The 27918-nt window shown below is 35.6% G+C and overlaps 1 protein-coding gene across 3 annotated transcripts; it reads left to right on the top strand.

The window, feature by feature from the left end:
- Positions 1-8: 8 nt before the first annotated feature.
- ERMAP (erythroblast membrane associated protein (Scianna blood group)) lies at positions 9-26405 on the top strand. 3 transcript variants are annotated; one of them, XM_051987940.1, is made up of 13 exons: positions 9-183; positions 1139-1214; positions 12195-12284; positions 12484-12822; positions 14009-14284; positions 15505-15621; positions 16012-16044; positions 21289-21321; positions 22614-22634; positions 23405-23425; positions 23528-23554; positions 23665-23691; positions 23986-26405. In XM_051987940.1, the coding sequence occupies exons 3-13, from the start codon at positions 12206-12208 to the stop codon at positions 24717-24719; spliced, it is 1707 nt and encodes a 568-aa protein (XP_051843900.1). In that variant the 5' UTR covers positions 9-183; positions 1139-1214; positions 12195-12205; the 3' UTR covers positions 24720-26405. The 3 variants fall into 3 exon arrangements, with proteins under 3 accessions (XP_051843900.1, XP_051843899.1, XP_051843901.1); XM_051987939.1 differs by lacking the exon at positions 1139-1214; XM_051987941.1 differs by lacking the exons at positions 1139-1214; positions 16012-16044.
- The last annotated feature ends 1513 nt before the right edge of the window (positions 26406-27918 follow it).

Genomic DNA, 27918 nt, shown 5'->3' on the forward strand with positions numbered 1-27918 from the left:
AGTCTCCTGGGCAGACAGAGCTTCCATTTTAGGGGCTTATGCCCTAGGATAAAAATACACATTTTATGGATGTACCTTCTGTTTCCCTGATACTACAGCAATAATCTTTGGATGGGCTGAGAAAAAAAATAGGAGTCCCTGTTCTACTACTGTAGAAAAAATCTAGTGGATCTCCTGATTAAGGTGAGTGAGCCTCTTTTCTTTTCCCATTGAGTCTGAGATGAATTTTCTCTTTATTCTTCAACTTGCTTCCAATTTGGAATAATTAAATCCTTGAGTCTGAAAAAGATATCATCACGCCTCTCTAATTTCAAGGGAGAATGGAGATATCTCTTTATTTTGCATGCTACAGTCATCTGATGTGGCTGACTGTGGATATTCCTTTGACCAAGTCTCATTAAAAGTAAACCTTATTTTTTTTTTTTAAATCAGGATGGTCCTGAGAAATGTGGGGTATATGGTAGTTCTAATCATGAAGCATAAAAGAGGACAGCTGAGAATATAGCCTAATATGAAGTATAAAGAGACTCTAAATAGAGTTCTCATTGTCTAGCTTTGCCTGATATGGTGACTGTTGATACTGAGGTTCAACTTTAAAAGTTTTAAAGGGAATTTTAAAAAAATTAATTTTATTAGTATTTTTTTGTTTTTATATCACCTTCATTCATGAATATCTCCCTCTCTACCTTCCCCCTTCAATCCTTCATTACCTGAAATAGTCTACTGTAATTTTTCCTTTGGTTTAGAATTTTTAAAAAAATAAATTACCTGAAAGATCACTTGGCAATCCTGGAGCTGATTGCCCAAGGATTTTTTGTAATCCCAGAACTGAGAGGAAGCCAGTGGCTGATAGATTGAAGGATTTAGAGATAGGGATAAAGAGTGAGGGGAAGAGAAAACGGCTTTTAAGTTTCCTTAATTTAGTTAAACATTACTCTTATAAAATGAAAATTCAAATCTATATGTATATTAGCAAAATCTACTCATATTAATATGCCATATTTGCTATATTAAATCTTAGAATCTCAGCATTAGAAGAGATGGTTAGAGTCATATAGCCCATTCCCAAATACCTAAGCAATAATCACTTGTGAGCATCATTGACAAGAGATCAGGCAACTTTTTCTTAAATATGTAGGTGATGGAGACCCCCTGAGACAACCCACTCCAATTTTTGACAGCTCTGATTCTTAGGACATTTTCCTTCAATTGAGGTAATATTTGTCTTTTTGTAACTTCTGTTCAATTTTCCTAATTCTGTCTTCTTGGATTGAGTGAAATAAGTATCCCTCTTTCAACTGAAGCTCTTCAACTACTTCAGTTAAATTCAACAAAAGTTCTTGAAGTGTCTTCTCTGGGAAAGGCACTATGCTGCTGATATAACACAAAAATAAAATAGTTCTTCTTCTCAAGAAGTTTGCAATCTACTGAGGAGGGGAGAATATATATAACATGTGACAAAAATTACCATACTACCAGGAGGATTGAGATAGAAGAGAGGACTGACAGCTGGGAGGGGTAAGGAGAGCTGATTAGGAGAGAACAAGGATTTTGAGAGTTTGAGATGAGAAAGGAATGCATTCTGAGTTTGGGGAATACCTCATGTGAATACTGATTTACTGAGAGCAACAACTATTGATCCAATTTGACTGGGACTTAGAGTCTGTGAAGGGGCGTGGGGTGAAATAATGCTTGAAAGATAAGTGAAAGACTGCAGAAAATCTTATATGTTAGGCTAAGAAATTTTTATTTTATCCTAAAGACAATAGGGACTCCCTAAAGAATTTTGAGGGTGCAGAGATAAAATAGACTTATGCTTTGGGAAGGTTATTTTGGCAGCTATGTGAGGGAATGATTAGAGGGGAGAAATGAAAAGCAGGGATATCAAATAGAAAGCTACTGCAATCGTTCAGGTGATGAGGGCTTATCCTGTAGTGTTAGCTCAATGGAAAGATTATAGAAATGTTATATAGAATCAATTAAATGTTGGGGGGGGGAGAGAGAAAAGTAAAAGATGACTCCAAGATCGTGAACTTATATTCACAGGTTCTGTGAGACTCAGAGAGTGGTAGTGCCCTTAACAGAAATAGAAATCTCTGGAGACATTGGGGAAAACAATGGGTTCTACTTTGAACATGCTGAGTATGAAGTATCTACAGAATAGCCAGGAGAAAATATTCTGCAGGCAGTGTGTGATTGTGACTGAAGTTCAGGAGGAAATTTAGGACTCTCTGGATATACAGATTTAGGAGTCATCTCCTTAGGCATGATACCTGGACTTATGGTAGCTGATTCAGTCTCTGAGAGAAAAGAAGACTCAGGACAACCTTGGGGAATACCCACTCCAAGGGTGCAGAAGATGCATCCAGCAATGCAGAGAGAGGAGAAAATGGTTTAATAGAAAGAAAAAAAATCTGGAGAGCACAATGCCACAGAAGACATAAGATATAAGATTATCTAAGATGATGGGTTGGCCAAATACGCAGTGGAAATGAAAATCTTTTGGAGGGAAGAAGAACAGACCATGGGATACAAGAATTATAAGCTCTTTGGTAAAGCCATCTCCTAACTATTAAGTAGTCAATGGAAGCCAGAAGAAGAATTCCCAGAAGAATTGCAAGCTGTTAACAACCATAAAAAAAAGCTAGGACTTAAAGGAAGTCAGGAAAATCAAGAAACAGAGATAAAGATTAGAGAATTCTAGACATAAGAAAAAAAATGGTGAAAATGTCCAAAATAAAGAGTGTCTTAGAACAGCAAGGAAGGTAGTATCATTGGATCAAATGGTATATATAGGTTTAAAAAGAGAGATATTAAGATTGGAAAGATATATAGAGACCATGTTATAAAAGGCTTTAAAAGCCAAGCAAAATTTTTGGAACTGATTTGGATCCAATTGATCAGTAATGAACAGAACCAGCTCCTCCCAGAGAAAGAACACTGGGAAATAAGTATGGACCACAACAAAGCATTTATACTCTTTCTGTTATTGTTTGCTTGCATTTTTGTTTTTCTTTCCAGGTTATTTTTACCTTCTTCTGATTTTTCTTGTGTAGTAAAACAACTGTATAAATATGTGTACATATATGGTATTTAACATATACTTTAACATATTTAACATGTACAGGACTACCTGCCATCTAGGGGAGAGGGGAGAGGGAAGGAAGGGAAAAGTTGGAACAGAAGTTTTTGCAAGGGTCAATGTTGAAAAAGTACCCATGCTTATGTTTTGTCAATAAAACGCTATACTAAAAAAAAGAATGAATGATTAACAAATTAGGGTCCATGAATATAATGGAAAATTATTACTATGCTATTAGAAATAAAAAATATGGTGAATAAAGAAAGAAAATTGAGGTTAAACTGTTGGAATCTTTACAAACTGCTAACTAATTAGAGTTGATCTGATCTTATAAGAAGATGTTTTGGGCCAGAACCTGAAACAAAGTACTAAGTAGAACTAATTAGTACAATGCTTGTGTTTACACCTTTACTCATTGGAGTTCACAAGTTTGCCAGATTCACAAAGTAAACTTTGTACCTTTGTGAATTCACACCTCCCTTAAAACTCTTAGGGCCAGAGAGCACCATGGGAGAAAACCCATAATCCCATTCTCTCCGAAGAGTCAGATATAAGGCCAGTGAAGAGAGAGCTATTCCAGAATATTTTCCACTTGGCTGGCTGGTCGAAGAAGAGAGTTCAGCTGGATTGGAGAGGAGCACTCTGGAGCAGACACAGAGCACTTTGGGAGATTTCAGCGGAATTACGCCAGAAGCCCTCTCTCTGAGGCAAGAAAGAATATTTTCCACTTGGCTGGCTGGTGGCAGAAGAGTTTTCAGAGGAAGAAGCTACGAGTCGAGAGTTCAGTGGACAACCAGATTCATCTTCATCTCACACCACTGTGGTAGGTGGCTGGGCTCCTGCACTTCCCCCACTGAGACAAGCTGGTCTGAAAGACTCACCAGAAAGCTAGCCGAGCCCCAAGTGAAGGAGACAAGAGATTCATTCCATCTTTGTGCTGGCTGGAGGCAGAAGAAAGCAGAGGCAGAGGCTGAAGGACAAAACTGAAAGAGCTCTTGGAACCAAGCAGAGAGATAGACCTCTAAGCAAACCGGGCTGTATTGGAGATAATAAACGATCTGAACTTTTATCACTTGGCTGCATTTGGGAAGAAGATCACCACATTAAACAGAACCAAGAAACAATATATACAGTGATTACAACAATGTAGATTACAACAATGATTGAAAGAACAATCATTACAAAAAATTGAAAATGAATGGTATGAAATTATAAATATCACTAAAGGAGATATGAGAAGATATTTTCCCCTACTTCTTTGTAGACATCAGGATCATGAATGTGGAACGTTGTGAGTAATGTCAGATTTTCTTCTAGATGTTGATTGATTTTACTTAATTTTTTCTTATTCCATTAAAAAATGTCTTTATCATAATGAATAGCTGTATGAAAGGGGAGAGGGGAAAGGATATAAAAGAAGTTATAAAAACAAAAGTGTCGATACAAATCTATTTTAAAATCTGAACTAAAGTAGGAAAAAATGATCACTAGTGAATTTGGTTTATCTTTGACTTGTGCTATTGGAATTCAGGCTGTTTAAAAAGTGAATGGATACTGGTAAGGAAGGGAAGCCAGCGAGGATGGACAATTCTATCTAAGAGTTTGGCAGTGAAAGGGAAGAAGTTATATAACACAAGAGCTGGAGGTGATATTAGGGTCATCATCTTGGAGATTTTTAAAATAGATAAAATGGATTCAGTGTAGATTGAAGTGTGTGTTCTTTTTCTTCTTTTCTCTCTTCCTCCTCCTTTTCTTCCTAACTTCTTTACCCTCCTTCCTATTTTTTTCCTACTTTCCTTATCCTCCCTCTTATCTTTTCTCCTTTCCTCCCTCAATTTCTTTCCTACTTCCTTTCTCTCTTTACAGGGCTACTGCAGGAATTTATTTTATATAACTATACATATTTGTAATGGGCTTTTTTTTTTTTTTTTTTACTTTTTGAAAGGGAAAGGGAAAGGGAATAGAAGGGGGAAAGGAAGGGAAAGAGAATTTGAAACTGAAGATAAAATAAAATTGAAAAAATATTTAAAAGTATAGGGTAGAACTGAACACAGTTCATAGCCAGTGGTAATGGATTCTGCAGATGGGGAAAGATTAAAGATGAGAGGGGAAACAGAAGAGGGAAAGACAGACAAACTAACAGAGACATAGAGAAAAGAGAGAAGGAATGATTGGTGGGGAAAGCTCCTAGAAAAAATGGGGGAGGTTAAGATTGAGGATATAAATAGAGGAGTTTGTTTTGAAAAGAGAAGGGTCACCTTTTCTTCAGAAAAAAAAGATTAGATATGTCCCAAGGGCTATAAAACTGTGCATATCCACTGAACTAGCAATGCCACTGCTAGATGTATATTTTAAAGGCATCCTCCAAGAAGAAAAAAGATGTAGCTGTACAAAAATATTTTTGTGGTAGATCAAACTGGAGATCAAAGGGAAGCCCATCAACTGGGGTATAGCTAAACAAGCTGTGGTGTATAATTGAGATGGAATTCTATTGTGCTATAAGAAATAATGAATTAGATGCTCTCAGAAAAATCTGGAAACACTTACATGAACTGATGTATAGTCCACTATACAGAACCAGGGGAATGTTGTACACAGTAGCAGCAATATTGTTTGATGAAGAACTATGAATGACTTGGCTATTCTTATTAATATCCAAGACAATCCCACAGGACTGATGATGTAGCATACTCTCTGCCTTTAGAGAAAGAACTGATAATGATTGATTACAGATTGAAGCATGCTATTTTTCACTTTTTTCTTTCATTTTTTCTTTTATTAAATATAATAAATAAACATCTCATATCTTCTTGTACAAATTGACCAGTATGGAAATGTTTTTAATGATTTTACCTATGTAGTCTGTATCTGATTGCTGACCATCTCAGGGAGAGTACAGAGGAGAAAGGGAGAAATAGAATTTGGAACTCAAAACTTTAAATAAAAATGTTAAAAAAAAAAATTAGGAATTAAGGAGAAGAAGATGGGGGAAGATATCTATGAGTTTTGAGGAACAGAATGGTAAGGAAAGGATTTATTAAACTATATTTTCTCAGAAAAGTAGGACTTAAGAGCATCTTCTGACAAGATGCGGAAATGGAAGAGATATTGAGGATTTGAGGAGAAAAGAAGTTTGAAAAAGCCACTGAAAGGGAATGACATAGATATTTATTAGTGAAGGGAATTCACTCTCCACTGGATGCATTTTTTCTTGTCTTTTCCTTCCTCACCTTTTCTGATATCCCCCTTCACTTTCTTTATCTGCCTTTTCCCTCAATGTTTTAAACCTCTCAGTGACAATCATGAGCAGTGATAAGTATAGCCAAGCTGCTTTTTTGGGGGAGGGGGTGGAGGGTACCAACAATTAAAGAGGCTGATTATGCCTACCCTGAATATTATTTATAAATTTAGTTTTTACAAAGTAAGTTATTTGTTAACAAAGAATTGGGAGTTATGTTAAATGATATGGTGGACCCCTATGAAATTTAAGGTCATTTTTCATGAAATATTCTGTTGTCTGTTCTTTAACACTGCTGCTTAAATAATACTTCTTAGGCTTGGATTAAGACAAGTTATTATCTTAGAGTTAAAAAGTAATCTAATGGGGGGGGGGGGGAGAGGTAGGTGGCTAAGTGGATAGAGCACCAGTCCTGAAGTCAGGAAGATTTGAGTTCAAATTTGATTTCAGACACTTAACTCTTTCTAGCTGTGTGATCCTGGGCAAGTCACTTAACCCCAATTGCCTCAGCAAAAAAAAAAAAAAAGTAATCTAATCCAACCCATATCCTTTGGAAATCTCTTCTATAGCATAATTGTTAAGTAGTCATTGAGCTTCTGTTTGAAGATGTCTAGTAAGAAATGATTCAAAATCTCTTGAGGATTCCCATTATGCTTTTGAATCACTCTAATTTTGGAGAAGTTTTTAATTACACAGAACAAAAATCTTCCCTCCCCCAACAACTATTTATTGTTCCCTGCAGAGATATGTGAAGTAATTGAGCCAAAGTAGAATTAAATGTATTCTCCCTTTATCCTCATTTTGTTTCAGTCACTTATTTTACATGATGTAGTAGTGTTTTGACATTTATTTTTTAACTCTTCAACTTGAAGGAACATTGGTTTTTAAGTGTACTTCTGACAAATAGTCTATTTTTCTAACTAGTCTTGATTATGGCCCATTGGTTTTAATGGGATTTAAATCAAATTAATTTTATGTCTATTGAGACATGTTTAATTCCATCTCTTGGATATATTTCTTAACATTTCATAATATATGGCACAGTGTATTATTATGTTTCAATATTTCATTTTCACTTAGGAATTTCTATAGTGATGAAATAATTCTGCTGTAGTATTTCAATATGCTTATGAGAGTTCATCATTTCCTCAATGATGGGGACAATAATTCTAGGCCTACTGGAAATTTAAAAAAATATTTCCCCTAACACTTTTTTGCTGGATGTTTAACAGTCTAATGAAAATACCTAGGTTTTTTAGGCTCATATGAGCACAGAAATGGTTTTGGTAGAATCTTGAATAAAAAAGTGAGTTTTTAGCAGTAAAAATTATCCTTTTCCAATTTTTGGTATTTCAGTCTTTGTGTTGTTTTATCTAGGAGTAGTGCTTTTTCATCATAGCAAGGGTTAACAGGTTTTTTTAATTAGTCTTTTTGATGTTCTTCCAATTTTAAAAAGTCTATATTGTACTATAATCAATAATCTCTCTAGCTGTCAAGTCCCTCAGAAAATTCTTTTCTGAGGATTATTTGCTTATTTTGCAAAAATAGTTGGTCATTCTTGGCACTGGGTTTTTATTTTCAATCACATCTTCTGCTTTGGTAGATCTGATCTCATTTCATTATGTGAACCTTGACTTGGTTTACTTCCTCAACACCAAGAGCCATTGCAATGTTTCTATCAGATGTCGAAGTGTGATCTTTAAGAGATTCAACTTTTTTGTTTCCTTGGAGTAATAGTCACGCTTGAAAACCACAGAACAAAAAAAAAAAAATACAACAAAAAGGAGAACAATAAAAAACTGTATATGTCATGAAATACATTACTCAGATGGCAGAGAATTAACTAAAAGAGAAGAACCAACTCAATTCAGTTTCACCTAATCAGTCAGATGTTCTGAGTCAGTTTAATGTTAATAGAAGCACACAGTGCTGTCACAAAATGAAAATATGCATGTAAAAATTACTGCTTGTTTGAGGTAATATACTGTAGCTCTAGCCTCAGGAGTCAAGTAGAAGCATTCAATTTCTCTTCCATGGACAACTAATCATTCAGACACTGGAAGATATCTATCATAGCCCATCTGAGTCTATTCTTTACAAGGCTAACCATCGTCATTTTTTGCATTGTTTAAATGAATTTTTATTGATATCTTTTATTTTTACATCGCTTAACTTTCTCTTGTATTTTGCCCCAACCATGTCCTAGAGAGCCATCTCACACAAATTATTTCAATGATCTTTGCATGCTATGATTTTGAAGCCCCTTCCCCATTCCAGTTGTCTGGATGCTCAATAGTTTATCAAGGTCTTTTCTACAATGTAGCATGAAGATCTAAAAACGGTCACCTCTGAGGGCCAAATATATCCCCACTGTCATTGTTCTTGTCCTGGACAACACTCTTCCTGTGACAATTCATCAGCTTATTTAGCTTCTAAATAGCACTGCAGACAATGATGATGAGGATAATAAATTATATACAGATTTAAAGTTTATAGAGTTCTACATTCATCTCTCATTTGATCCTCTCAACAATCCTGGGATACATGCAATAGATATTATTATTCCTGTTTTGCAGATGAGGAGACCAAGTCTATCATAGTTGATTATCACATAATCTTGCTGTACAATGTACAATGTTCTTCCAGTTCTACTCTCTCCACTCACCATCAGTTCATATACATCTTTCTAGGCTTTTCTGAAACTAGCCTGTTCATCATTTCTTATAGAACAATAGTATCCAATTATAGTTATTATTATTATTATTATTATTACTTGAGGACAAATGCCTTTATTTGCTAAATATCTGCTCAGTCTCCCTCAAGAACTAACACAAACTGGATGTAGTTGGATCTGAGAGTCCCAAATCATCCCTATTTAAAGAAAGAAAAGAGCTGGGTCCCCAAATCCTTTCTGTGGGGCTTCCAGGACAATATTTCATCATAGCAATCCCATAAATCTTCACTGAAAGTACTGGCACCTGGGTGTGTATTCCTCTGGTGCCCATGGTGACTTGGGGCAGGGCGACCCATACTTTTAAGACCGTCATCACTGGCCACCATTTAGACAAGAGTGAAAAGATGTATGTCCTTTCCCAAACTTCTCTTCTCTCCTTTCACAGTCTTTTTTTCCCTTTCCTATCTTCCATCCCTAATGATACCCACTACAGAGACAAGACTTCAACTTTTCTGGAGGGTATAGGACCTATAGTTTATAAAACTTGAGGCTCTTATCCATTTTGAAGTGATGAACTTGGTCATCCAAATGGTAAGGTCACTGTGCTCTCTGAAATGAAGCAATTCTACCTACTGTTTGCATCTATAGAATTGAACATTAGTGCCCCCCAAGGGTCAAGTATCCTATCACCAAAGATCAATAACTTTATTTTAGGATTATTATCAGTTGCAATGTTTTGAAATTTATGAGTTTGAAAGATCCCAGAATTTGCTGGATCTGTCTCAGAAATTAATAATAATCATTCTCTGAGAAGGGGATACTAGTGATGAAAGTGATCAGAGAAATTGGCCATATTGGTTCATTCTGTCAGATCCCAGATCTTGATTTGAGAGTTCATGGTCCATAGCCCCCAAATAAACCCACCAAGATGAAATGTAGTATAGGAGAGAGTACAGGGGAAAGGGAAGGGAGAGGAGACAAAGGGAAAAATTAAAAGGAGAAAAGGCTGGGCATGTTTCGTAGGAACTCATGGTACATGAACTAATGTGACAGCTAATGGAAACAGGTCCTCCCATAATTCATTTAGCCACATAACACTCTTAATGATTAGAGCTTTCCAAAGGCTGCTGTAGAAGGTCATAAGCTGGGAGGGATCTTAGAAACCATGGAGTCAAAGTTCCTCTTATAGATGAGAGCACCAAGGCCCAGAGAGGGAAAGTATGCCTTTTTACTAGAGATCTAACATTTTTTGGGGGGTAGGGGTGGTGTTTGTAAAGAAGTCCAACTTCATAATGTCATGTATTTCCTTTGGAGTGGTTAGATAATCTTTAAGGTCCTTTTCAGTTTTGAGATGGATTCTCATCTAGTTCTAAAGGCATCTATTATTCTATTGGAGAAAAGAGAAGGATCAAAGGAGTGATAAGGAAGGGATGGGACTACAGAGTAGAGATCAAGATGATCCACAAGGGAGAGAAAGCAGATCTAATAACTCTTATTTTGCTCCTGTTCTCTCTAACAAGGAGAATATCCTTTGGACTTGAAAGGACAAAACAGAATAAAACAGTAAATAACTAATAGAGAATTTATGCCCAAAGTAAGTAGGAATAAAGTACTGAACCTGGAGTCAGAAAGAGCTGAGTTCAAATCCACACAAATCACTGTGTAACCTAAGCAAGTCACTTAACCTGTTTACCTCAGTTTCCTCTTGTGTAAACTGTGCTAGAGAAGGAAATAAGCCACTCCAGTATCCTTTCCAAGAACTCCCCCCCCAAATGTGATTATGAGTTGGAAATGACTGAAATAATTGAGGAAGAGAGCATCTGGTTGCCTTTTAAGTTCAAATAATGTGGGCCAGGTGACCCACATTCTTGGGTACTGAAAGATCTGGTAAATGTGATTACTGATCCATTGTTGGTGATATCTTACAGATTATAGAAAAGTAGAGATGTACACAAGCCTGGAGAGTACACATGTTGTTCTGTTAAAAAAAAAATGGGGAAGTAATGAAATCTGCAAATTGTATGCTAGTGAGCTTAGTATGATTTTCAGGCAAGATTCTAAAACATAAAGTTAAAGGGATGTTTAGTGAAATTTTAGAAATAAAAGCAGTGATCACATGGAGCCAGAATGACATCATAGAGAATAGGTCATGCCAGACTGATCTCCTTCCTTTCCTCCTTCTTTCCTTCCTTCCTTCCTTCCTTCCTTCCTTCCTTCCTTCCTTCCTTCCTTCCTTCCTTCCTTCCTTCCTTCCTTCCTTCCTTCCTTCCTTCCTTTCTTCCTTCCTTTCTTCCTTCTTTCCTCCCTCCTCTCTCTCTCTCTCTCTCTCTCTCTCTCTCTCTCTCTCTCTCATTCCATCCAACACAAGATTTTATGATTTGGACCTTGGCCCTGATAGTTTTAGTGGAATGATAGGACTAGAAGTACTTTTACAAAGGAATCAGACCTTAAGGTTCTAGTATGGAGAGCTAGAATTGCATAGTTACTAACTGAGACAAAGGGAATAGGTAGATAAGGCAAAGTTGTCTGCTCATGTACTGATATTCAGTGTTATATAGATCCCTAGCACTAAATTTGAGTGGGGTTCAGAATATGTATCAACAAATTACTTGTGAACTATATATAAATTGGTAAAAAAAAAATTGCTTACTTATCAATTGCTTACTCCATAAAATGATCAAATTATTCTGTAGTCATAGAAGCATGAGAGAGCTAACCTGTTCCTGTGACATATTTGACAGATGAAGGATTGTGGTATACAGTTCTCTTAGTTATTACTACCACATGTGATCCAACAAATCTTTGGTCTTTCTATATCCTCTCCAGCAATCACTGAATTGAAACTTTTTCTTTTTTGCTTTTGTTTCCCCTTCTGAATTCTTCTTAAAATGTCTTTGTCTGGACTCTATGCTACCATTTTTATTTTTCTTACATAGTAGTGGGCAGTTTGCATTTTAATTTTTTTTCCTTTTTTTCACTCTGTATAAATGTATATATTTTCAACGACAGTCTTACAGCACTTACATTTGAAGGAGGGCTAGTATTATTACCTTTTATTATTGTGGTCAGTATGTAGTTTTGATTTCCTTTCTTCCAGGCTCTTCCTTATACCACCTCTTCTGTTCATTTATCTCTTTGATCCAACATATTCTCTTCTATCTCACATTCACTAACTCTGCACTTGTTTATCCCTATCCTAGCTCTGTTGGAGATGGCAAGTTGCTCCAGGTTCTCTCTCTCCAGCTGCCTCATCGTCCTTATCTCCCTCCAGCTACCTCCAGAGGGGTCAGGTAAGTATTTCTGCCTGTTCTCTACTGGTATCTAGGGATTTAAGGATTAAAGGACCATCTTTTCCTTTCCATTTTCTGGGAACTATTTTCCTCCATACTGTCCTCCAGTTTATCTCCTTGAAGTCTGTATCATTCTTTCCCCTTTGCTAAGTTGTGTCTTTTATGCACATGTACACTATTTCTCTGTATCATGGCACAGGAAAAGTTGGCAAAAGGAACTTGGTTATGCTGGGGACAAAAGCTGAGCTGCATTGTCCTCTATCCGTCTGGATGGCCCCTGAGTCTGTAGAAGTAAAATGGCTACGGACCCCAGAGTCCCAAATTTCCCAGGCTGTTCATGTATATCGGAATGGACAAGACTTATATGGAGAGCAGATGCCACAATACAAAGGGAGAACAGCCTTGGTGAAAGACAACCAAGAAGACAGTTTCATTCTGGAGATTTATAATGTCCGACTTGAAGACCAAGGAGAGTACTATTGTCAGATCCAGGCTGGTTCTCTGAGCAAAAATGCTTCTGTGAAAATGGATGTCGCAGGTTAGAATGGGATATGAGGGAATGCAGGGTGACAAATCCATTCTGTGATTGTTGAATGACTTGAATATTTTATGAAGTAAGCAATTGATAAGTAGGCAATTATTTGCCAATCTTTATGTAACTCAAAAATGAATATTAGGTCAACACATATTCTGAATCGCACTAAACTTTATTGCCAAGGACCTATATGTACAACCCTCAAAATTCATTATTTTAAATTTCCTTTTATCTTCAAAATTTTTCCAGTGATTGCTTGTCTTGTTTATGGTAAAAAATTTATTGAAAGCCCACCAAATACTCACCTTTTTGGAAGGAATAGTCTTTTCCAGGTGTGAGTTAGATTGGGGGTAAGAGAAGAGTATATTTTGTTATAACTGGTACTTCTGAAGACTTAGACTTTAAATAACCTTGCCAGTAATGGCAGAAGAAGAGAATTAGAGTGTAATGAATGAATTGGACTTGAAATTAGAAGTTCAAATCTTAGTTCAGATGCTAATTTTGTGACTTTGAATAAGCACCACTTTGACCTTCAGATTTCTCCTTGGTAAAATGAGGGAGAACTGGATCAGATTGGCCTCTGAGATTCCTTACATCTCTACACCTGTGATTCTATGATTCATAAATGATCTATGATTCATTAATAGAATTCATTAAAGTGTCAGAATTGGGATTTGAATCCAGGTCTTCCTAACCCCAAGTTCAGCATGATCCACTATATTGTTCTACCTTTCTTATGAGCATTGACCTTTTATAGAAGTCCTTTTGGGTAGTGATCAACAGTATATTACATACAGAAGAATCTTTTAAAAATATAATTTTGCCACACAGCTTGATCCCAAATCCCTATCTCTCAGGATTCTGGTTAAACTAGGAATGCAATCATCTCTGTATCATCTTGCATCATCCCCTTAACTGAACGATGGTCCAGAATCTCCAAAGGAAATAAAGGTTGATGGGATAGGCTACTTAACAAAGTAATTAATATAGTGTTGTGTCCTGTGAGTCCAGATGCTTCCTTAGACTGTAGGGAAGACTATAAAAAGGAATATCACATTTTATATTCCTGTTGTCTGTAAAAGAAATCCATATATGGGAGATAATGGTAAAAAGGTCAGGAAGGCAATGTTTTAGGTATGGAGGGAAAAAGGAGATGTATTGCTGGTTCAAGCAGATCTTTCTTTGCTAGCATTGGGCTTGGATCCTTATATTCATATGGAGAACTATGAAGCTGGACAGATTCAGCTGGTGTGCAGATCCTTGGGATGGTTCCCAAAGCCTCAGGTTCAGTGGACAGATGCTCACGGGGAGATACTTCCATCAGAGACCCAATACCTGGATAAGGAGGGGCTATTCCAAATGGAGGCTTCTGTTACTGTGAGAGATGGATCTTCAGGGAATATGACCTGCTCTATTTGGAATTCTGCTCTTGGCCAAGAAAAGAGAACAACTCTATTCATAAGAGGTAAACCTTTGATCAAATGAGATAATTTTTATAAAGTATTGTACAAACCTTAAAGCTCTATGTAAATATCAGCTAAGATGATTATCATTACATATTCTAATTAAGTAGGGACCCAGAGAACTTGCTTGGATCAGAAGGGATGCTTACTGGGGCAGATGTCTGCAAACCAGACATATGTCTGCAAAACCAAATGCTCTAGTATAGGGATGGATATTGTGGACCTGATCCATGATTTGAATGCCATTGAGGAGTGCTAAAAGCAGGAGTTAAAGGTACTTGACCACCTTGGCCATGTCCAAGTTTTCTTTATCTTCATTGCTTTTTCTGTTTTCTTTTTTCCCATTTTCTGATTTTTCTTTCATCCATTCTTTCCTTGACTAAATCTTTGGCCAGTGGCACAAACAGATACTGCTTAAGCCCATTTATGGTCCTGTGAACTAAAGAGGATGGAAGCCATATTGTAAGAAAAAGAGCTAGTTGGAGATGATTTTATGGGGAGGAAGAAAATATAATTTTTATGAGAAGATATTGATTCTTTGGTGACTGAAGAGCTCTCTCTCATTTTTCAGAAGATCCATAGATCTACAGCCTTGTAGGACAAGAAAGCTTTGAAAAGTCATTTAGTACATCTTACTGACTGAAGGGTAGGACTACCTAAGCCATTCTAGACAGATGAGACTCTATCTTGTTTACAAAGTACTTTAGGATAGGGATTTAAATCTTTTATATGTCATACGCCCCTGTGACAGTCTGGTGAAGACTAAGGACTCCTCAGGACAATATTTTGAGTGCATAAAATAAAATATAAAAAATTATGAAGGAAACAAATTATATTGAAATATAATTTTCAAAAAAATTTTTTAAGTTCAGGAATCCTAGGTTAAAAATCTCTGCTTTAGTGAAAGAGATTTCATTAAATATTGAGCTATTTAATATTTTGGTCCCTGAAAAGAGATCTATCCTTTTTTCCCTTTTTCCCTTTTTATGCTGAAGAAATATATCTTTTAGCAGTTAGACAGTTCACTCTTCAGAAAAAAAGTGAGACAGAACATGAAAAAACTAGTCTCTCTCATATTTTTGCATAAATATGGTATTTAAACAGCTTGTCAGTGCCTTTGCAAACCATAAAGCTTAATTTTTCTTATGAGTATTAGAATTATCACTGTCTTCATTATTATTTCCCTACTCTTTTCTCATAACATTGGGGTTTTCTGTTTCAGCTTTTCCTTCTTTGTACGTCACCCCCTCAGCAGTGGGTCTGGCTGTGATCCTACCTATTTTGGGGCTCTTCATTGCATTGGGTATTTATATCATATGGAAGCAACGAAGATCTAGAGGTAATATGATAAAATGTGGGGGAGGGAGGGCTAACTGGTGGGTTGTGGAGTGAGAGCCCTGGAAAGACCAGCAAAAATGAAACAAATTCAAAAAGGAAGACTGATAGTCAAAGTAATGGGGGCTTTCTGAGGAAAATGGAAGGCTATGAGGGAAATTGGCATGAAGCCTGGAGCCATATCCTTGAGCCATTGTAATGGGAATATGAAACTGAAATAGTCCTTGAAATCTACTGTAGAAGCTTATTCTCTGCATTTATTAGGAATGTTATTCTCTTTCTCTCCATAATTTTCAATCTCCTAACTGATTTAGAAGTCCAGTCTTATCAACTAAACAAAAAAAAAAGTCATATAAAGTGTCAGTCTCATTTGTCTCTTCTTTCCTTCCTTTAGAGAAGCTTCTTTATCAACAAGTGGTAGAAATAGGTAAGTATCATAGGGCAGGAGCAGTAGCTGGTGACCAGTTACTATGGCTTCTCCTAATATGAATGATAAAAACAAGATGGCTAGTTGATGGATACATTCTTTTATTAATCTATTCTGGCTTCTAATAAAGCCTCTAAACCTTTCTGAATTTCCTATTCCTGTTTTTGGCTCTTGGTAATTAGTGTCTCTGGATAAATGTGATTCTTATTTAATTTGAATAAGAAGCAGATCTTCTATAATAGAAAGGACTATAGCAAATTAATCTCACTTGCTTCTTTTTTAAAGAGTATTCTTTTTCTTTATAAAGACTTTCTCTACATATGTGCTCAAATCTCTTTTTGCTCTTAAATTCTGTTTCTTCTAACTATGAATTCTTTTTTTGTTTGTTTGTTTTGCTGAGGCAATTGGAGTTAAGTGACTTGCCCAGGGTCACACAGCTAGGAAATGTTAAGTGTCTGAGGTCAGATTTGAACTCAGGTCCTCCTGACTTCAGGGCAGGTGCTCTATCCATTGTGCCACCTAGCTACCTCATAACTATGAATTCTTAACAAGAGAATATCTGGAACTGTTCATATTTCAAGAAATAATGATAATGATAATATTTATACTTCAAAAAATAATTATTGTCTAGGCAGGCGTTCCATTTTATTATCTAAATCACAGAATCTGATAGGTGGTCTTCAAGAGTTGCTATAGCAAAACCCAAAACTCAATACCACCCTCCCCCCCAAAAAAAAATCACCCTCCAGCCAACCTGATGATAATACTCATTGAACTTAGTCAGACTCCTCCTCATAGGAGAGATTTATAATCCATCACTAAGCCTATACTCAGAACTTTTTCAGTTTTATAGGAACTGTCAATGTTTATATTGTTCTGTTCTTATAACTTTTGGGAACCTAGAGTCACCTCCATAACATGGTGAGGCACTGGAGTAGGATTTTTGATAAAATCATCCATATAATGGGAGAAAATAGCTGAATAGAAAACATAGTCTAATAATATGTTGCTTACAAGAATTATATTTGAACTATAAGGATTCACAGAAGGAATAAAAATAAGGGACCAGAGCAAAATCTATTATGTTCCAGTTGACTAAGAAAGAAAAATAAGGAATAATAATTTAGATTTCAGGTAAGGCTACAGTAAGTATAGAGATGATTAAAAAAAAACAGATAAGCAGAGAAATTAAATTATGTTTAAAGGTATCCTAGATGATGACTCAATATTAGTACTTAATATGTGTACCAAATGGTATAACATCTAAATACCTAAAGAAAAAGTTAATCAAATTGGAAAGTGAAATTGATAATAAAATTACAGGAGTAGGTATCTCAATGTACCCCTTTAGACCTAGATAAATGTAACCAAAATGATCTAGAAAGAAGCTAAGTACTCAGAACTCTGGAGAAATTAGGAATGAGCAATCTATGGTGAGAACTGAATGAGAATAGAAAATAATACCTACTTCTCAGCTTTACATATCACCTTCACAAAAACTTCAGTTTTTGTGTTGGGAAATAAAGACCTCAAAAAATAGAAAAGCAGAAGTTACAAACAAAACATCTATTGATTACACTGCAATAAAAAATATTTTTATTCAAGGGTCTTTGAAAAAAATAAAAAATAATTAAAAACTAAACATATTTTAAATTATTGTTTGGTCAAAGAACAAAATATAGAAAATCTTATGAAAGAAAATTGCAATAATGAAATGCCAAAACTTTGGACATAAAGCTAAAGCAGTTCTAAGGGAAAATTTTATGTCATTAAATACTTTCATCAATTAAAATAAAAAAAATACATTAATTTAGGGAGCAATTAAAAACACCTTAGCAACAACAAATCAGAAAACTCTGACTAAGCAACAAAGCAGAAATTCCAAAAATTAAGAAGAGATTAATAAAATTAAAAACCAAAAACTATTGAACCAATAAACCTTAGAACTTTTTTAAATAAAGAAATTAGGTAAACAGCTAGTATGATTTTCAAAGGAGAAGAAAACCAAATTGTTCCTATCAAATATGAAAAGGGAAATTCAAAGAATTTAAGAGAAACTAAAGGAATTTATCATAAACTATTTTGCTAACAAAACTGATAATTCATTGGATGAAGACTTTAAAAATATGAATTACTCTGTTTAATAAGAGAAGTAGACTACATAAATGAAGTCAGTATCAAATAAATAAATTGGATAATACATCCATGAACTCACAAATTAATTTGAAAACAAATCCAGGAGTTTCAAGTTAATTGTGTAAACTATTTGCAATAACAGGAAAAGAAGACAGTTTTCTAATTCTTTTCTATGATATAAATATGTCCTTGATACCCAAATCAAGGAAATATAATAGGACTTTTGTATAATAAAATAATAGCAAAAAATTTGGAAAGTTATTTTAATAAAACTCTGTAAAACCTTAGTAAAACATAGGACCCATCACTGTAAGGTGGTTATTAAAAAAATTAATAGTTTTTGGCCAAAAAAGGAGGAAGAGGATTGATAGACATTTTAAAAACACATGATAAATAAGTGAAATACTTTTGGAACAAAAAAAAGATATCACTTTACCACACAGGTGCATGTCTTGGGATTTGTTTTATACACCCCAAAGTAGTTTACCTTTAGATGGAGCTTATCAAACAGCTATAATCTAAAAATGGAATAAAAAAGTCGAAGTTGATAATCTCATGAACTCAGGCAACAATATAATGACAGAGGTGTCAAATAAATGTCTGAGTTATGTGAATTTGTTTGTAGAAATGGAGAGGTTTATGACTGCAATTTCGGGCTATCTCATTGCAACCAAAATTTTTTAAGGAACTTGGAAATAGTGACTAATGTAGCTTGTGTAAAAAACAATAGAAACTTGCAAGATGGCGATTCAGGTTTTAAAAACTAAGGCTTTAAAAACTTAGTAACCACCAAATATTTGTCATGACATGTTCTGTTAACTAGACTTATACATCAGAAATTTGTTATTTTTCATAAAATGAAAGACAACAGAAATCCATACTACAAAAATAGGACTTGTTTGGTCAAAGAACAAAATATAGAAAATCTTATGAAAGAAAATTGCAATAATGAAATGCCAAAACCTTGAATTTGAGTTGAAATATTCTGGATAATTCAACCAATAAATCGTATTGGAACTAGACCATCATTTTCCACAACCATCTGAATGTAATCTGTAATAACTAAAAAACATAATTTAAAATATATTTCATTTTACCTAATCCTCATAAATTTCAAGCTATATGGAACAAAAATACTTTCAAAATATGGAAAACTGGCAGAGAAAATCAAAACTATACAGGAACAAGATAAGGTATCTATTCTTCTGTCAGTTATTTCTTGGAAAGAGGATGCTTTCAGTGAGCCTACATGGAGTTAGTTTACATCTTAATACTTTTATCCAATTACAGAAAGTTATTACTTTATACCTATATATGTAATAGTCCATAGAATATTAAATAAAAAAAGAATAATAGTGAGAGAGTAACTTGTTTCAGGACCATTTCTATTTAAACTCTTTCAAAAAAAAGTTAATAATTATGATAATAGTACTCATAAACTTCTTTAAGGCTTATATAAAGTAAAAGAAAATTGATTATAATAGTTCTATCAAGTAAATCGAAAAGAAAATATGCTTTTAATAAGGCTTTGTGAAAGTAATATCCTTTGTCAGATCACATACCATTGTGTTTGGTTTTGGAAATCTTTTGTTCTAAGGAAGCTGTTATTGAATTTTGAATTTAGAGGGCTTTCAAAGCAGGAAGCAAATTCATTTTATATATTCTGACAGCTCAAATTTACTAGGAATTAACTAACTGCATCTACTACCTAAAATCATAGGAATTTAGAGCTGAAGGGACTAGAAAAAAAAGAATGTTAGTTTTGAAACCAGAAAAGCTAGATTCAAATTCTAACTCCAATACTTTTGTGGTTTTATTAAAGTCACTTTACATCCTTGGACCTCAGTTTCCTTTCCTCTAAAATGAGGTAGTTGGAGTAGTTGATTTTCAGGTCTCCTCCAGCTCTAAATCCTCGGATTCTGTGATTCTCTTGAGTGATGAGAGTACAGTGGATGAATCTTTATGCAAAAATTTTTTTAAAAAATTTCTCTGCTCTGATGAAGAGGCAAGAAGAAATCCTGGAGTTGGAAAATTGCAACCATGATACTAGGTGAATAAATGAAATACAGAAAGAAATGCCAATAAAAAGTGAGATGCAAGGGGAGAACTGAAATTTCCAGCATATATAGGATTGCTGACATATCATGGTAACTACCAAGCCATAGGACTGGCCATCCTCTTAATATTCACACCATATGAAAGATAGTATAGTGAAGTGAAAAATAATATGGCACAGGGAATCAGGGGCTGTTAAGTTCTAGTCCTGGAGCAGCTACAAATTCATTGTGTGTCTTTGAGGGACTTTTGTTTTCTCATCAGCAAGACTGTACTTGATGATTTCTAAAGTTCTTTCCAGATATAACAATCTAGGAATAGAATGAAAAGTTTTCAACTTCAGCTTTTTAAGAAATTGTTTTTCCCTGTGGGAATACAACTCTGATGACCATATTGGACGAATAAAAGTCATGCTCCTAAAATAAAATCTCTTTGAAAGGAAATAACTGTGAATTGACTCAAATGAAAATGAGATATACTTTCACGAGTGAAGACTTTGTATAACTTTCATACCTTATGATACTAAAAATGTCTAGATAGACCACACACGTAATCATAGAAGAGAATCTCAGAATTGGAAGGAATTTCAAGGGTGATGCTATTCAATCCATATTTGGACAGGATTCCCATCAACAACATTTCCAACAAATAGTGGTCTGACTTTTCCTTGAAGACCTCAGATAAGAAGTGCTTTTCAATTCCCAAACCAGACCCTTCCATTTTAACATCTCTGTTGCTTAATGAAATTTTCCTTACATTGCTTTTTTTGGCCTCTGCTAAGTGCAAAAAGTCAAATTTTTCCATATGATAACCATTCAGATACTCAGATTTTATGTATACCAGTAGGACGAGGGAAGAGAGAAAATATGGCCAAATGCAAAACTAATACAGTATATATGGAAAATAAAATTTGCTTTACATCAAATCTACTATACAATTAATTTGGTCAAAATATGATTATTCCATAAAAAAAGAAAATCTCTGTACTTTACATAGAGATAAAACCTTTAAAGTTAGAGGTCCAGATCTCATTTCCTTCTCCTTTCTTTCTAGAAAATCTTCTCTCAGACCATGGGAAAGAGAAAGGTAATTATTTGGGACATATGGGACAAGGGAAGAATAGGTAACTTTTCTTTCCCTATAAGTAAGGATGCCTTTTGTTGTAATGCACCATGAATGCACCATGAATGAAATGTTTAGTGCTGAAAAAATTGTGAGAAGACTATGTGAGCATAGAGAGATGAACATGACCAAACTTGATTTTTGGTTACTAACTTCTCACTTACGCTAGTTTTCCCATCAGTTTCTAAAAATAATGTTTTTTCTAATTTATAAAATTCCAATTTGTTTAGAATCCAATTTAGCTTTGCATTAGAAAGACTTCTCTCCTCTTCTTTCCTTCCCTTCCTTTTCCAGACTTCCCACTTCCCTTCCTTTCCCTCCCTCATCTTTCCCCTTTCCTTTACTTGTTGCCTATATGATCACAAGCAAGTCATTTAACTTCTCTGTTTGAGTTTCCTTATTAATAAAAACAAGGAGATGAAATAGGAGATCTCTGAGGTATTTTTCAATTCAAACTAATTTATTCATATTAGCTTGAAGTAAACTAAAACTTTTTCATTTCATTAAAAAAAAAGATTGTCTTGTACAATTATTTTTTTTGGAACTGCTGTATAGGACTTTATGTTTATCTTAATTAATATCTTATTAGATTCAGCCTGTTGGAATGTTTTAGAATCTTGATTCTGTAATAGTACATTATTTATTTGCTCTCTCCAGCTTCATTAATCAGAAATGTGATAACCTTGCCATCTCTGCTTTTATTCAAAGCATTGCTAAAAATGTCGAACAGAACAGGGTCAAGCATGCTCTGTGCTTCTCCTCCAGAGATTGCTTCCTAATTGCTACAATCCATTAATCACCACTTTGGGATCTGGTTATTTAATGAATTCTTAATTTAGCTCACTATATTATCATCCAAGACACATTTCTCTTTCATGATGCTGACATACTCACATGTAGACACATTCATATTTTTGTGCACACACATACACACAACCATAAAGGCCAACTAAAATGAAATCGAATAGAAAAAAATATGAAGACTAGATAATCAGTGAAATGTCTATAAAATAATATTATTTCAAAATTCTGAACTTGAACTAGATGCTACTTGATAAAAACATTACCAACAAACTCCCCCCTGTCCTTTCAGTACAAAGAAAAATTATGATGAAACACCCCAGAATTCTTTGGGAGAATGGGACTAGTTATGTAATGGCCCATCCTGGGATGGGCTTCCTGTCTCTGGGAGTCTTGACATTTATATAAGAGAAAAAGTAATGTTTCTCATCAATCTTTGTTTGTTTTCCCCCCAGGGAGACTTCATAAAGGACTCAGTAAGTTTTGCTCCTTCCCCAAGGGGTAGTTTATGCTATTTTCCATTTTCGACTTTATAGAAAGTTCACATGTCTAGGTTTCAGTTCCCTAAGGGCAGAAGGGGTAGAATTCTGTTTATGAGAATCAAGATTTTTGGGGTTTCAAAATTCCTTTTGTGTTCTACAACTATTATAGAATCCTAGATTGTCAGATCTAGAAAACCTGAAATTCTCTAGATGTCCTAGCTCTAGTGATCCTAAGGATTCTCAACTTTTTCTCTTTTGTAGTCTGGAGAAGCCTATGAACTTCTCTGAATCATTTCTAAATGCAAAATAAAATAAAATAAAATAAAATACATAGAATTACAAAGAAAACCAATTATATTGAAATAAAAGTATAGTTTTTCCATTCCAGATTCACAGATCCCCTGAAATCTATCTTGAGTATCCATGGACTGATCATAGATTAGCAACACCTGATCTAGGAAAAAAACCCTCTTTCCCCCCCTCATGAATGGGAAACTTAGTAAACATTAACTAAGCATTCCCACACTGGATTTATACAACGCCCACAACCACCACTACTTAAGAAGGTTCTATTGATCCCCCTTAGATAAGATCCAAAATAGGCCTGCCCTAAGAGTAGCTCCCTAAGTGTTCAGTGGCAAAGCGTGCTAGTTATCTGGCAGTATATTACTTAGTAGACTTTAGAATGGGAATGGAATTTGGCTGGGCTGGATTCTCTGGAGCCAAAGTACCCATACTGATTTCTCAAATCTTTTATCTTTTAGAGAAATATCGAGCTGAACTCAGTAAGTGCTGCTTTTCCTTAATACTGTCAGTTCCAACTTGTCTCCTATGGAATCTATATTTCTAAGTATCATTTCTTGATCCTCCTGTTTGTTTTATTACAGAATTGAAAAGAACTGCAGCAGATGCAGGTGAGATGCGGTTTCTGATGTCCCTCTCTCATCTCCTCTGGGTGTCTCCTGCCATTCTCCCTGGTCCCTCCCTGAAAAGCTAACCACATCTTGCTTATATTCCCTTGCAGGTTGGAGAAGGGCCAGACTACACCTGGGTAAGTGACACTTATTTGTATAAATGTTCCTCTAGCTCTGGGACCCCCTAGTCTTGCCCCATTCCTTCAGCATGCCAGAGACAAAGATACTGTTTTCTTGAAGGGTAGAGCATCCTTATTCAGTATTTCTTCCCTTCTAGTGTCTTAACAATAGTCTTGGCTGAATAAAAGTTGCATTCCTATGCTGGGACTAGTCACATGAGAGGGGCCTGGAGATATTTTGTAAGCCTTCTCAAAGGTCTTTTGAGTCCTAAATTTGTCCCAATCTGTACTCTCATCTTGCTTTCTCTGCAGTGGATGTGACTTTGGATCCAGATACTGCTCATCCCAAACTTCTCCTCTCTGAAGATCTTAGAAGTGTGAAACTTGGGGACAAACGACAGGCTGTCCCTGACAACCCCAAGAGATTTAACTTTGTTGTCAGTGTCCTGGGGTCTCCAACCTTTACATCTGGCTGTCATTACTGGGAGGTATGTGTAGGAAACAAAACCAAGTGGATCCTTGGGGTCTGCAGTGAGTCAGTGAGCAGGAAGGGGAAGATCACAGCAACACCTTCAAATGGACATTGGCTGCTGCGTCAGAGTGGGATGAATGAATATGAAGCTCTTACATCCCCACAGACTTACTTCCGCCTCAAAGAGAGCCCCCGCCGTGTGGGGGTTTTCCTGGATTATGAAGGTGGATTTGTCTCTTTTTACAACGCCACCAACAAATCTCACATCTATACGTTCGTCCATTCTTTCTCTGGCCCACTGCGCCCTTTCTTTGAGCCTTGCTTACATGATGAAGGGAAAAATGTGGCTCCTTTAATCATTTGTTCAGGATCACAGAACTCTGAGGAATTCATTTACTCTAATCTATCTCCAGAGACTTCAAAAGAAGAAAAACAGACATTAGGGATTGGTAATGGGAAGATCCCCACAAAGACAGACCAGGCCCCAAATCTCTACCCTCTCCAGGACATCGTCTCATCGTGGCCCTCTGATATCACCCCGGCCCTTCAGGGGCTCAGGGCCCCTTTCTTTTAGTGAGATGTCTCATACTGCGTCTCTACCCCTTATCTTAGTCTAGACCCAACATTCAAGTTTGTCTGTGTCTTGCTCCTGCACATTAACTGTGGGTGTTTTGCATCTTTATACTATGTAAATACATCAATACCTCAGAGGTCCAAGCTAGTCTTCATGGAGCTTCTTCTCACCACAGCAGCTCCTCCATAATTTAACAGATGGGTTTCCAGTTATTCTGAGTGAAAGATGTCACCCTGGGGCCAACCTGGAGGCAAATCTTCCCAGACTCAACTTGGCTGGTCTGCAGGTGACAGACACAGTCTATCAACAGGACTACATCCAAAACCTTTTCAACTAGGCCTTCGAGAACCTAGTGTCCCTCCATACAATGGCGAGGCATTTGGGAATTTTAAAACAGGATCCTGTATGAAATTGTAATTTCATACCTCCTCCTCAATTCTCCATGTTACCAATTTCCCTCAACTCCTGACTTTTTAAAAGAAAAGGACTACAAACTAATCAGGCAAAGAAAGGCTGCCCTCCTGGGAATTTTAATGATAGACAACTAGATAGTAGAATAGATGGAGTAAGACCTGAGTTTGATTCCTGCCTCAGACTCTTGCTAGTTATGGGAGCTGGGAAAGTAACTTACCTACCAACCTCAATTGCTTTATCTATGAAATGGAGATAATAAAATCGCTTACCTCACAGGGTTATTAAATGAGGTAACATATGCAAGGTGATTTGCAAAATTGTTATTACTATGTTTCTGTAGCAAAAGTAGAAGACTTTGGAAATCACCCATGGCCATGGCAAAATGTCAAATGGAAAACAAATGGATCAGCTATTGAGTGGTTTAGGTGGAGATACCATGCACAGTATAACTGTAAACTTAGTCATGAGCCATTATATCATCAGAGTTACTTCTACTACTGCTTGAATCAGGGCTCTAACCAGGAAAAGCCCTCCCTTTCGGATTGGATAGCTCTTCTTTTCTCAATCTAACCAAGGGTATCTTTTCTTATGCCATAATCGAGTTCAATACTCTAATCTCTGTGCTATGTGACACATAGAGATATGCTTTTTCCTACAACAATGTAAGCCTTGGAAGCTTAAAAAACACTTTAACTACTCTGTGAAGATTTTAAACTAATGGATTAACTGAATAATGGGACCCAGATGTGGATAGGTGAGGTAAAACTGACAGATCTATCAGTTTGGTGCGTGCATATAAATATGGGACCATACCCTGAATAAAAGCATGGACCAAAAAGAATTGCAAGAAGCAAAATCGAGAATTGCAGCCTCCTTGCAAATGGTGAATAGGGTTAATTCATCTGATCAAGGGGCAGTTTGCGAAGGTGCAGATAAAATCATTGGTCAGGCAACAGACTTTTTAACTAAGTTTTTGAACTTTTGAATCAATGAGTGAAAATACCAAATACATTGATAATGGTCAGTCCCTTTCAAATGTGAAGGACAAATCTGGAGCAAGACTGACTTCTTGTGGCTTATAGAGACTGGGCCCATCACACTGAAGTTCCAATTGATAAAGGCCTTTCCAGGCCATCTCTTTGAAAATGAGAAGAAGGGCTCTGAAAACCCTTAACTCCCACCTTGTATTGACTAGATTACCATGTCAGTGTTAAAGGAAAATGCTTTTTGTAATCTTTGAAAATTAAAGTTTGATATTGTTTGGTACCTTGATTTTTATCCCTTTTCTTTTTAGATGGGGAAGTCAGTGGGGAAAGACTGGGTTGTTTAGGGAAGAAAATACATCATAGAATTTGTTTTCTCAAAGCCTGAATTGCCTTTCAAACAAGATTGAATGTGCAAGCAACTGTTTTATTTTTCTATTCTCAGTGTCAGATTTATTTTATATTCTCAGTCTTAGACTCACATAAACTACAATTCACTAAGATGTTTATTTCTCTTTCACCCACATACTCACTTTTCCCACATTCTTTTCTGATCTGGTAAAGCTTCCCCAATATTGCTACAAATGTCTGATGATCCTTTGAACAACAAAAAAAATTTAAAAAAGAGAATTCTGTTTCTAAATCTTATACTAAGAACATTATTTCAAATCCATTTAAACTTTATGAGGTTATTATGAAACAACAAAAACCTCCCTTAAACCTGCATTTGTCTGGCAACCATATTAGTGTTACTCTGTTTATATTAATTCATCCAATGAAAATAAAAAATTATTGAATAAGTGGATGTAGTAGAAAACTCACTGGTCTGCTTGTCAAAACTCTTAGATTTTAGGCCTGGTTCTATCTCTCTCTAGTTGTGTGAGTCTGTAAAAGTCCCTAGGACGAGAGTCTTGCCTCAGTTTCTTCTCCTATAAAATAAATACATGGATTAGATTTCTAAGGTTTATTCTAACTCTAAATCCTATTTTAAAAGAATTCTTTTAAAAATTCTTGAAATATTGAAGCACTTTTGTAATGAAAAATAAAAAAAAACAAAAGAAAATGAAATTGAATGATTTTGAACTCTAGTGATCAAAGGAATGTTTAATTAGAAGGGGGAAGATAAATACAACTTGTGACTTTTGAGGAGATGTGCAACAGAGCTACAGTGTTATAAGTTAAGTTCTAAGATCATTTCTCTTCCATCTCATTTTATAAAAGATAAATCTGACGTCACATGATTTGTCCGTATTCACATGGGCAGTAAACATCAGAGATGTGTACCAGTCCTCTGACTCCAAAGCCAGAATGCTCTTTCTACTTTACCATAATGACTTGAGATTCTTAGGGACCATTCTTATTTTGTGTCTGATGGGGGCTCAGAAGCAGGTATTGCAAAGAAACTTGACTTGTTCTCCTTTTAAGTCAATCTCTTAAGTTTAGGAATAACCTCAACTCCCCTACTTTTTCTTAATAATTCATTAGGGATCTGTTTTCTTTTCATATGATGTGAAACACAAGCAAAGACAGAAAAACAGAAAAGGAGGGAGGGAGGAGAAAAGTCTGAAAAATAATAAAATAATGGCTGATCAAGGCACTTTCTTTAAAATAGAGGCATGAATCTACAAAAGGAAGAGGCTACAGGGGCAGAATGTACTTCTACTATGAAAAGGCCAATACTAGAGTAGATTTTCAGGGGAAAAGGCTTCTATGGCATGGTTGAGAAAGTCCAGAGAGTGGGAAGATACCAAATAAGGATTAGGACTAATAGAGGAAGGATAATATAAAAGGGGCATAGTTGA

Source organism: Antechinus flavipes, chromosome 3 (assembly GCF_016432865.1).
Source record: "Antechinus flavipes isolate AdamAnt ecotype Samford, QLD, Australia chromosome 3, AdamAnt_v2, whole genome shotgun sequence".
Lineage (NCBI taxonomy): Eukaryota > Metazoa > Chordata > Mammalia > Dasyuromorphia > Dasyuridae > Antechinus > Antechinus flavipes.

What these genes read in the sequence shown, in the direction of transcription:
- ERMAP (XM_051987940.1), top strand. Translation starts at nt 12,206, where the DNA reads ATGGCAAGTTGCTCCAGGTTCTCTCTCTCCAGCTGCCTCATCGTCCTT. An exon ending in AACAACTCTATTCATAAGAG is followed by an intron (nt 14,285 to 15,504) that starts GTAAACCTTTGA and finishes TTTCTGTTTCAG; the next exon opens with CTTTTCCTTCTTTGTACGTC. An exon ending in GAAGCAACGAAGATCTAGAG is followed by an intron (nt 15,622 to 16,011) that starts GTAATATGATAA and finishes TCCTTCCTTTAG; the next exon opens with AGAAGCTTCTTTATCAACAA.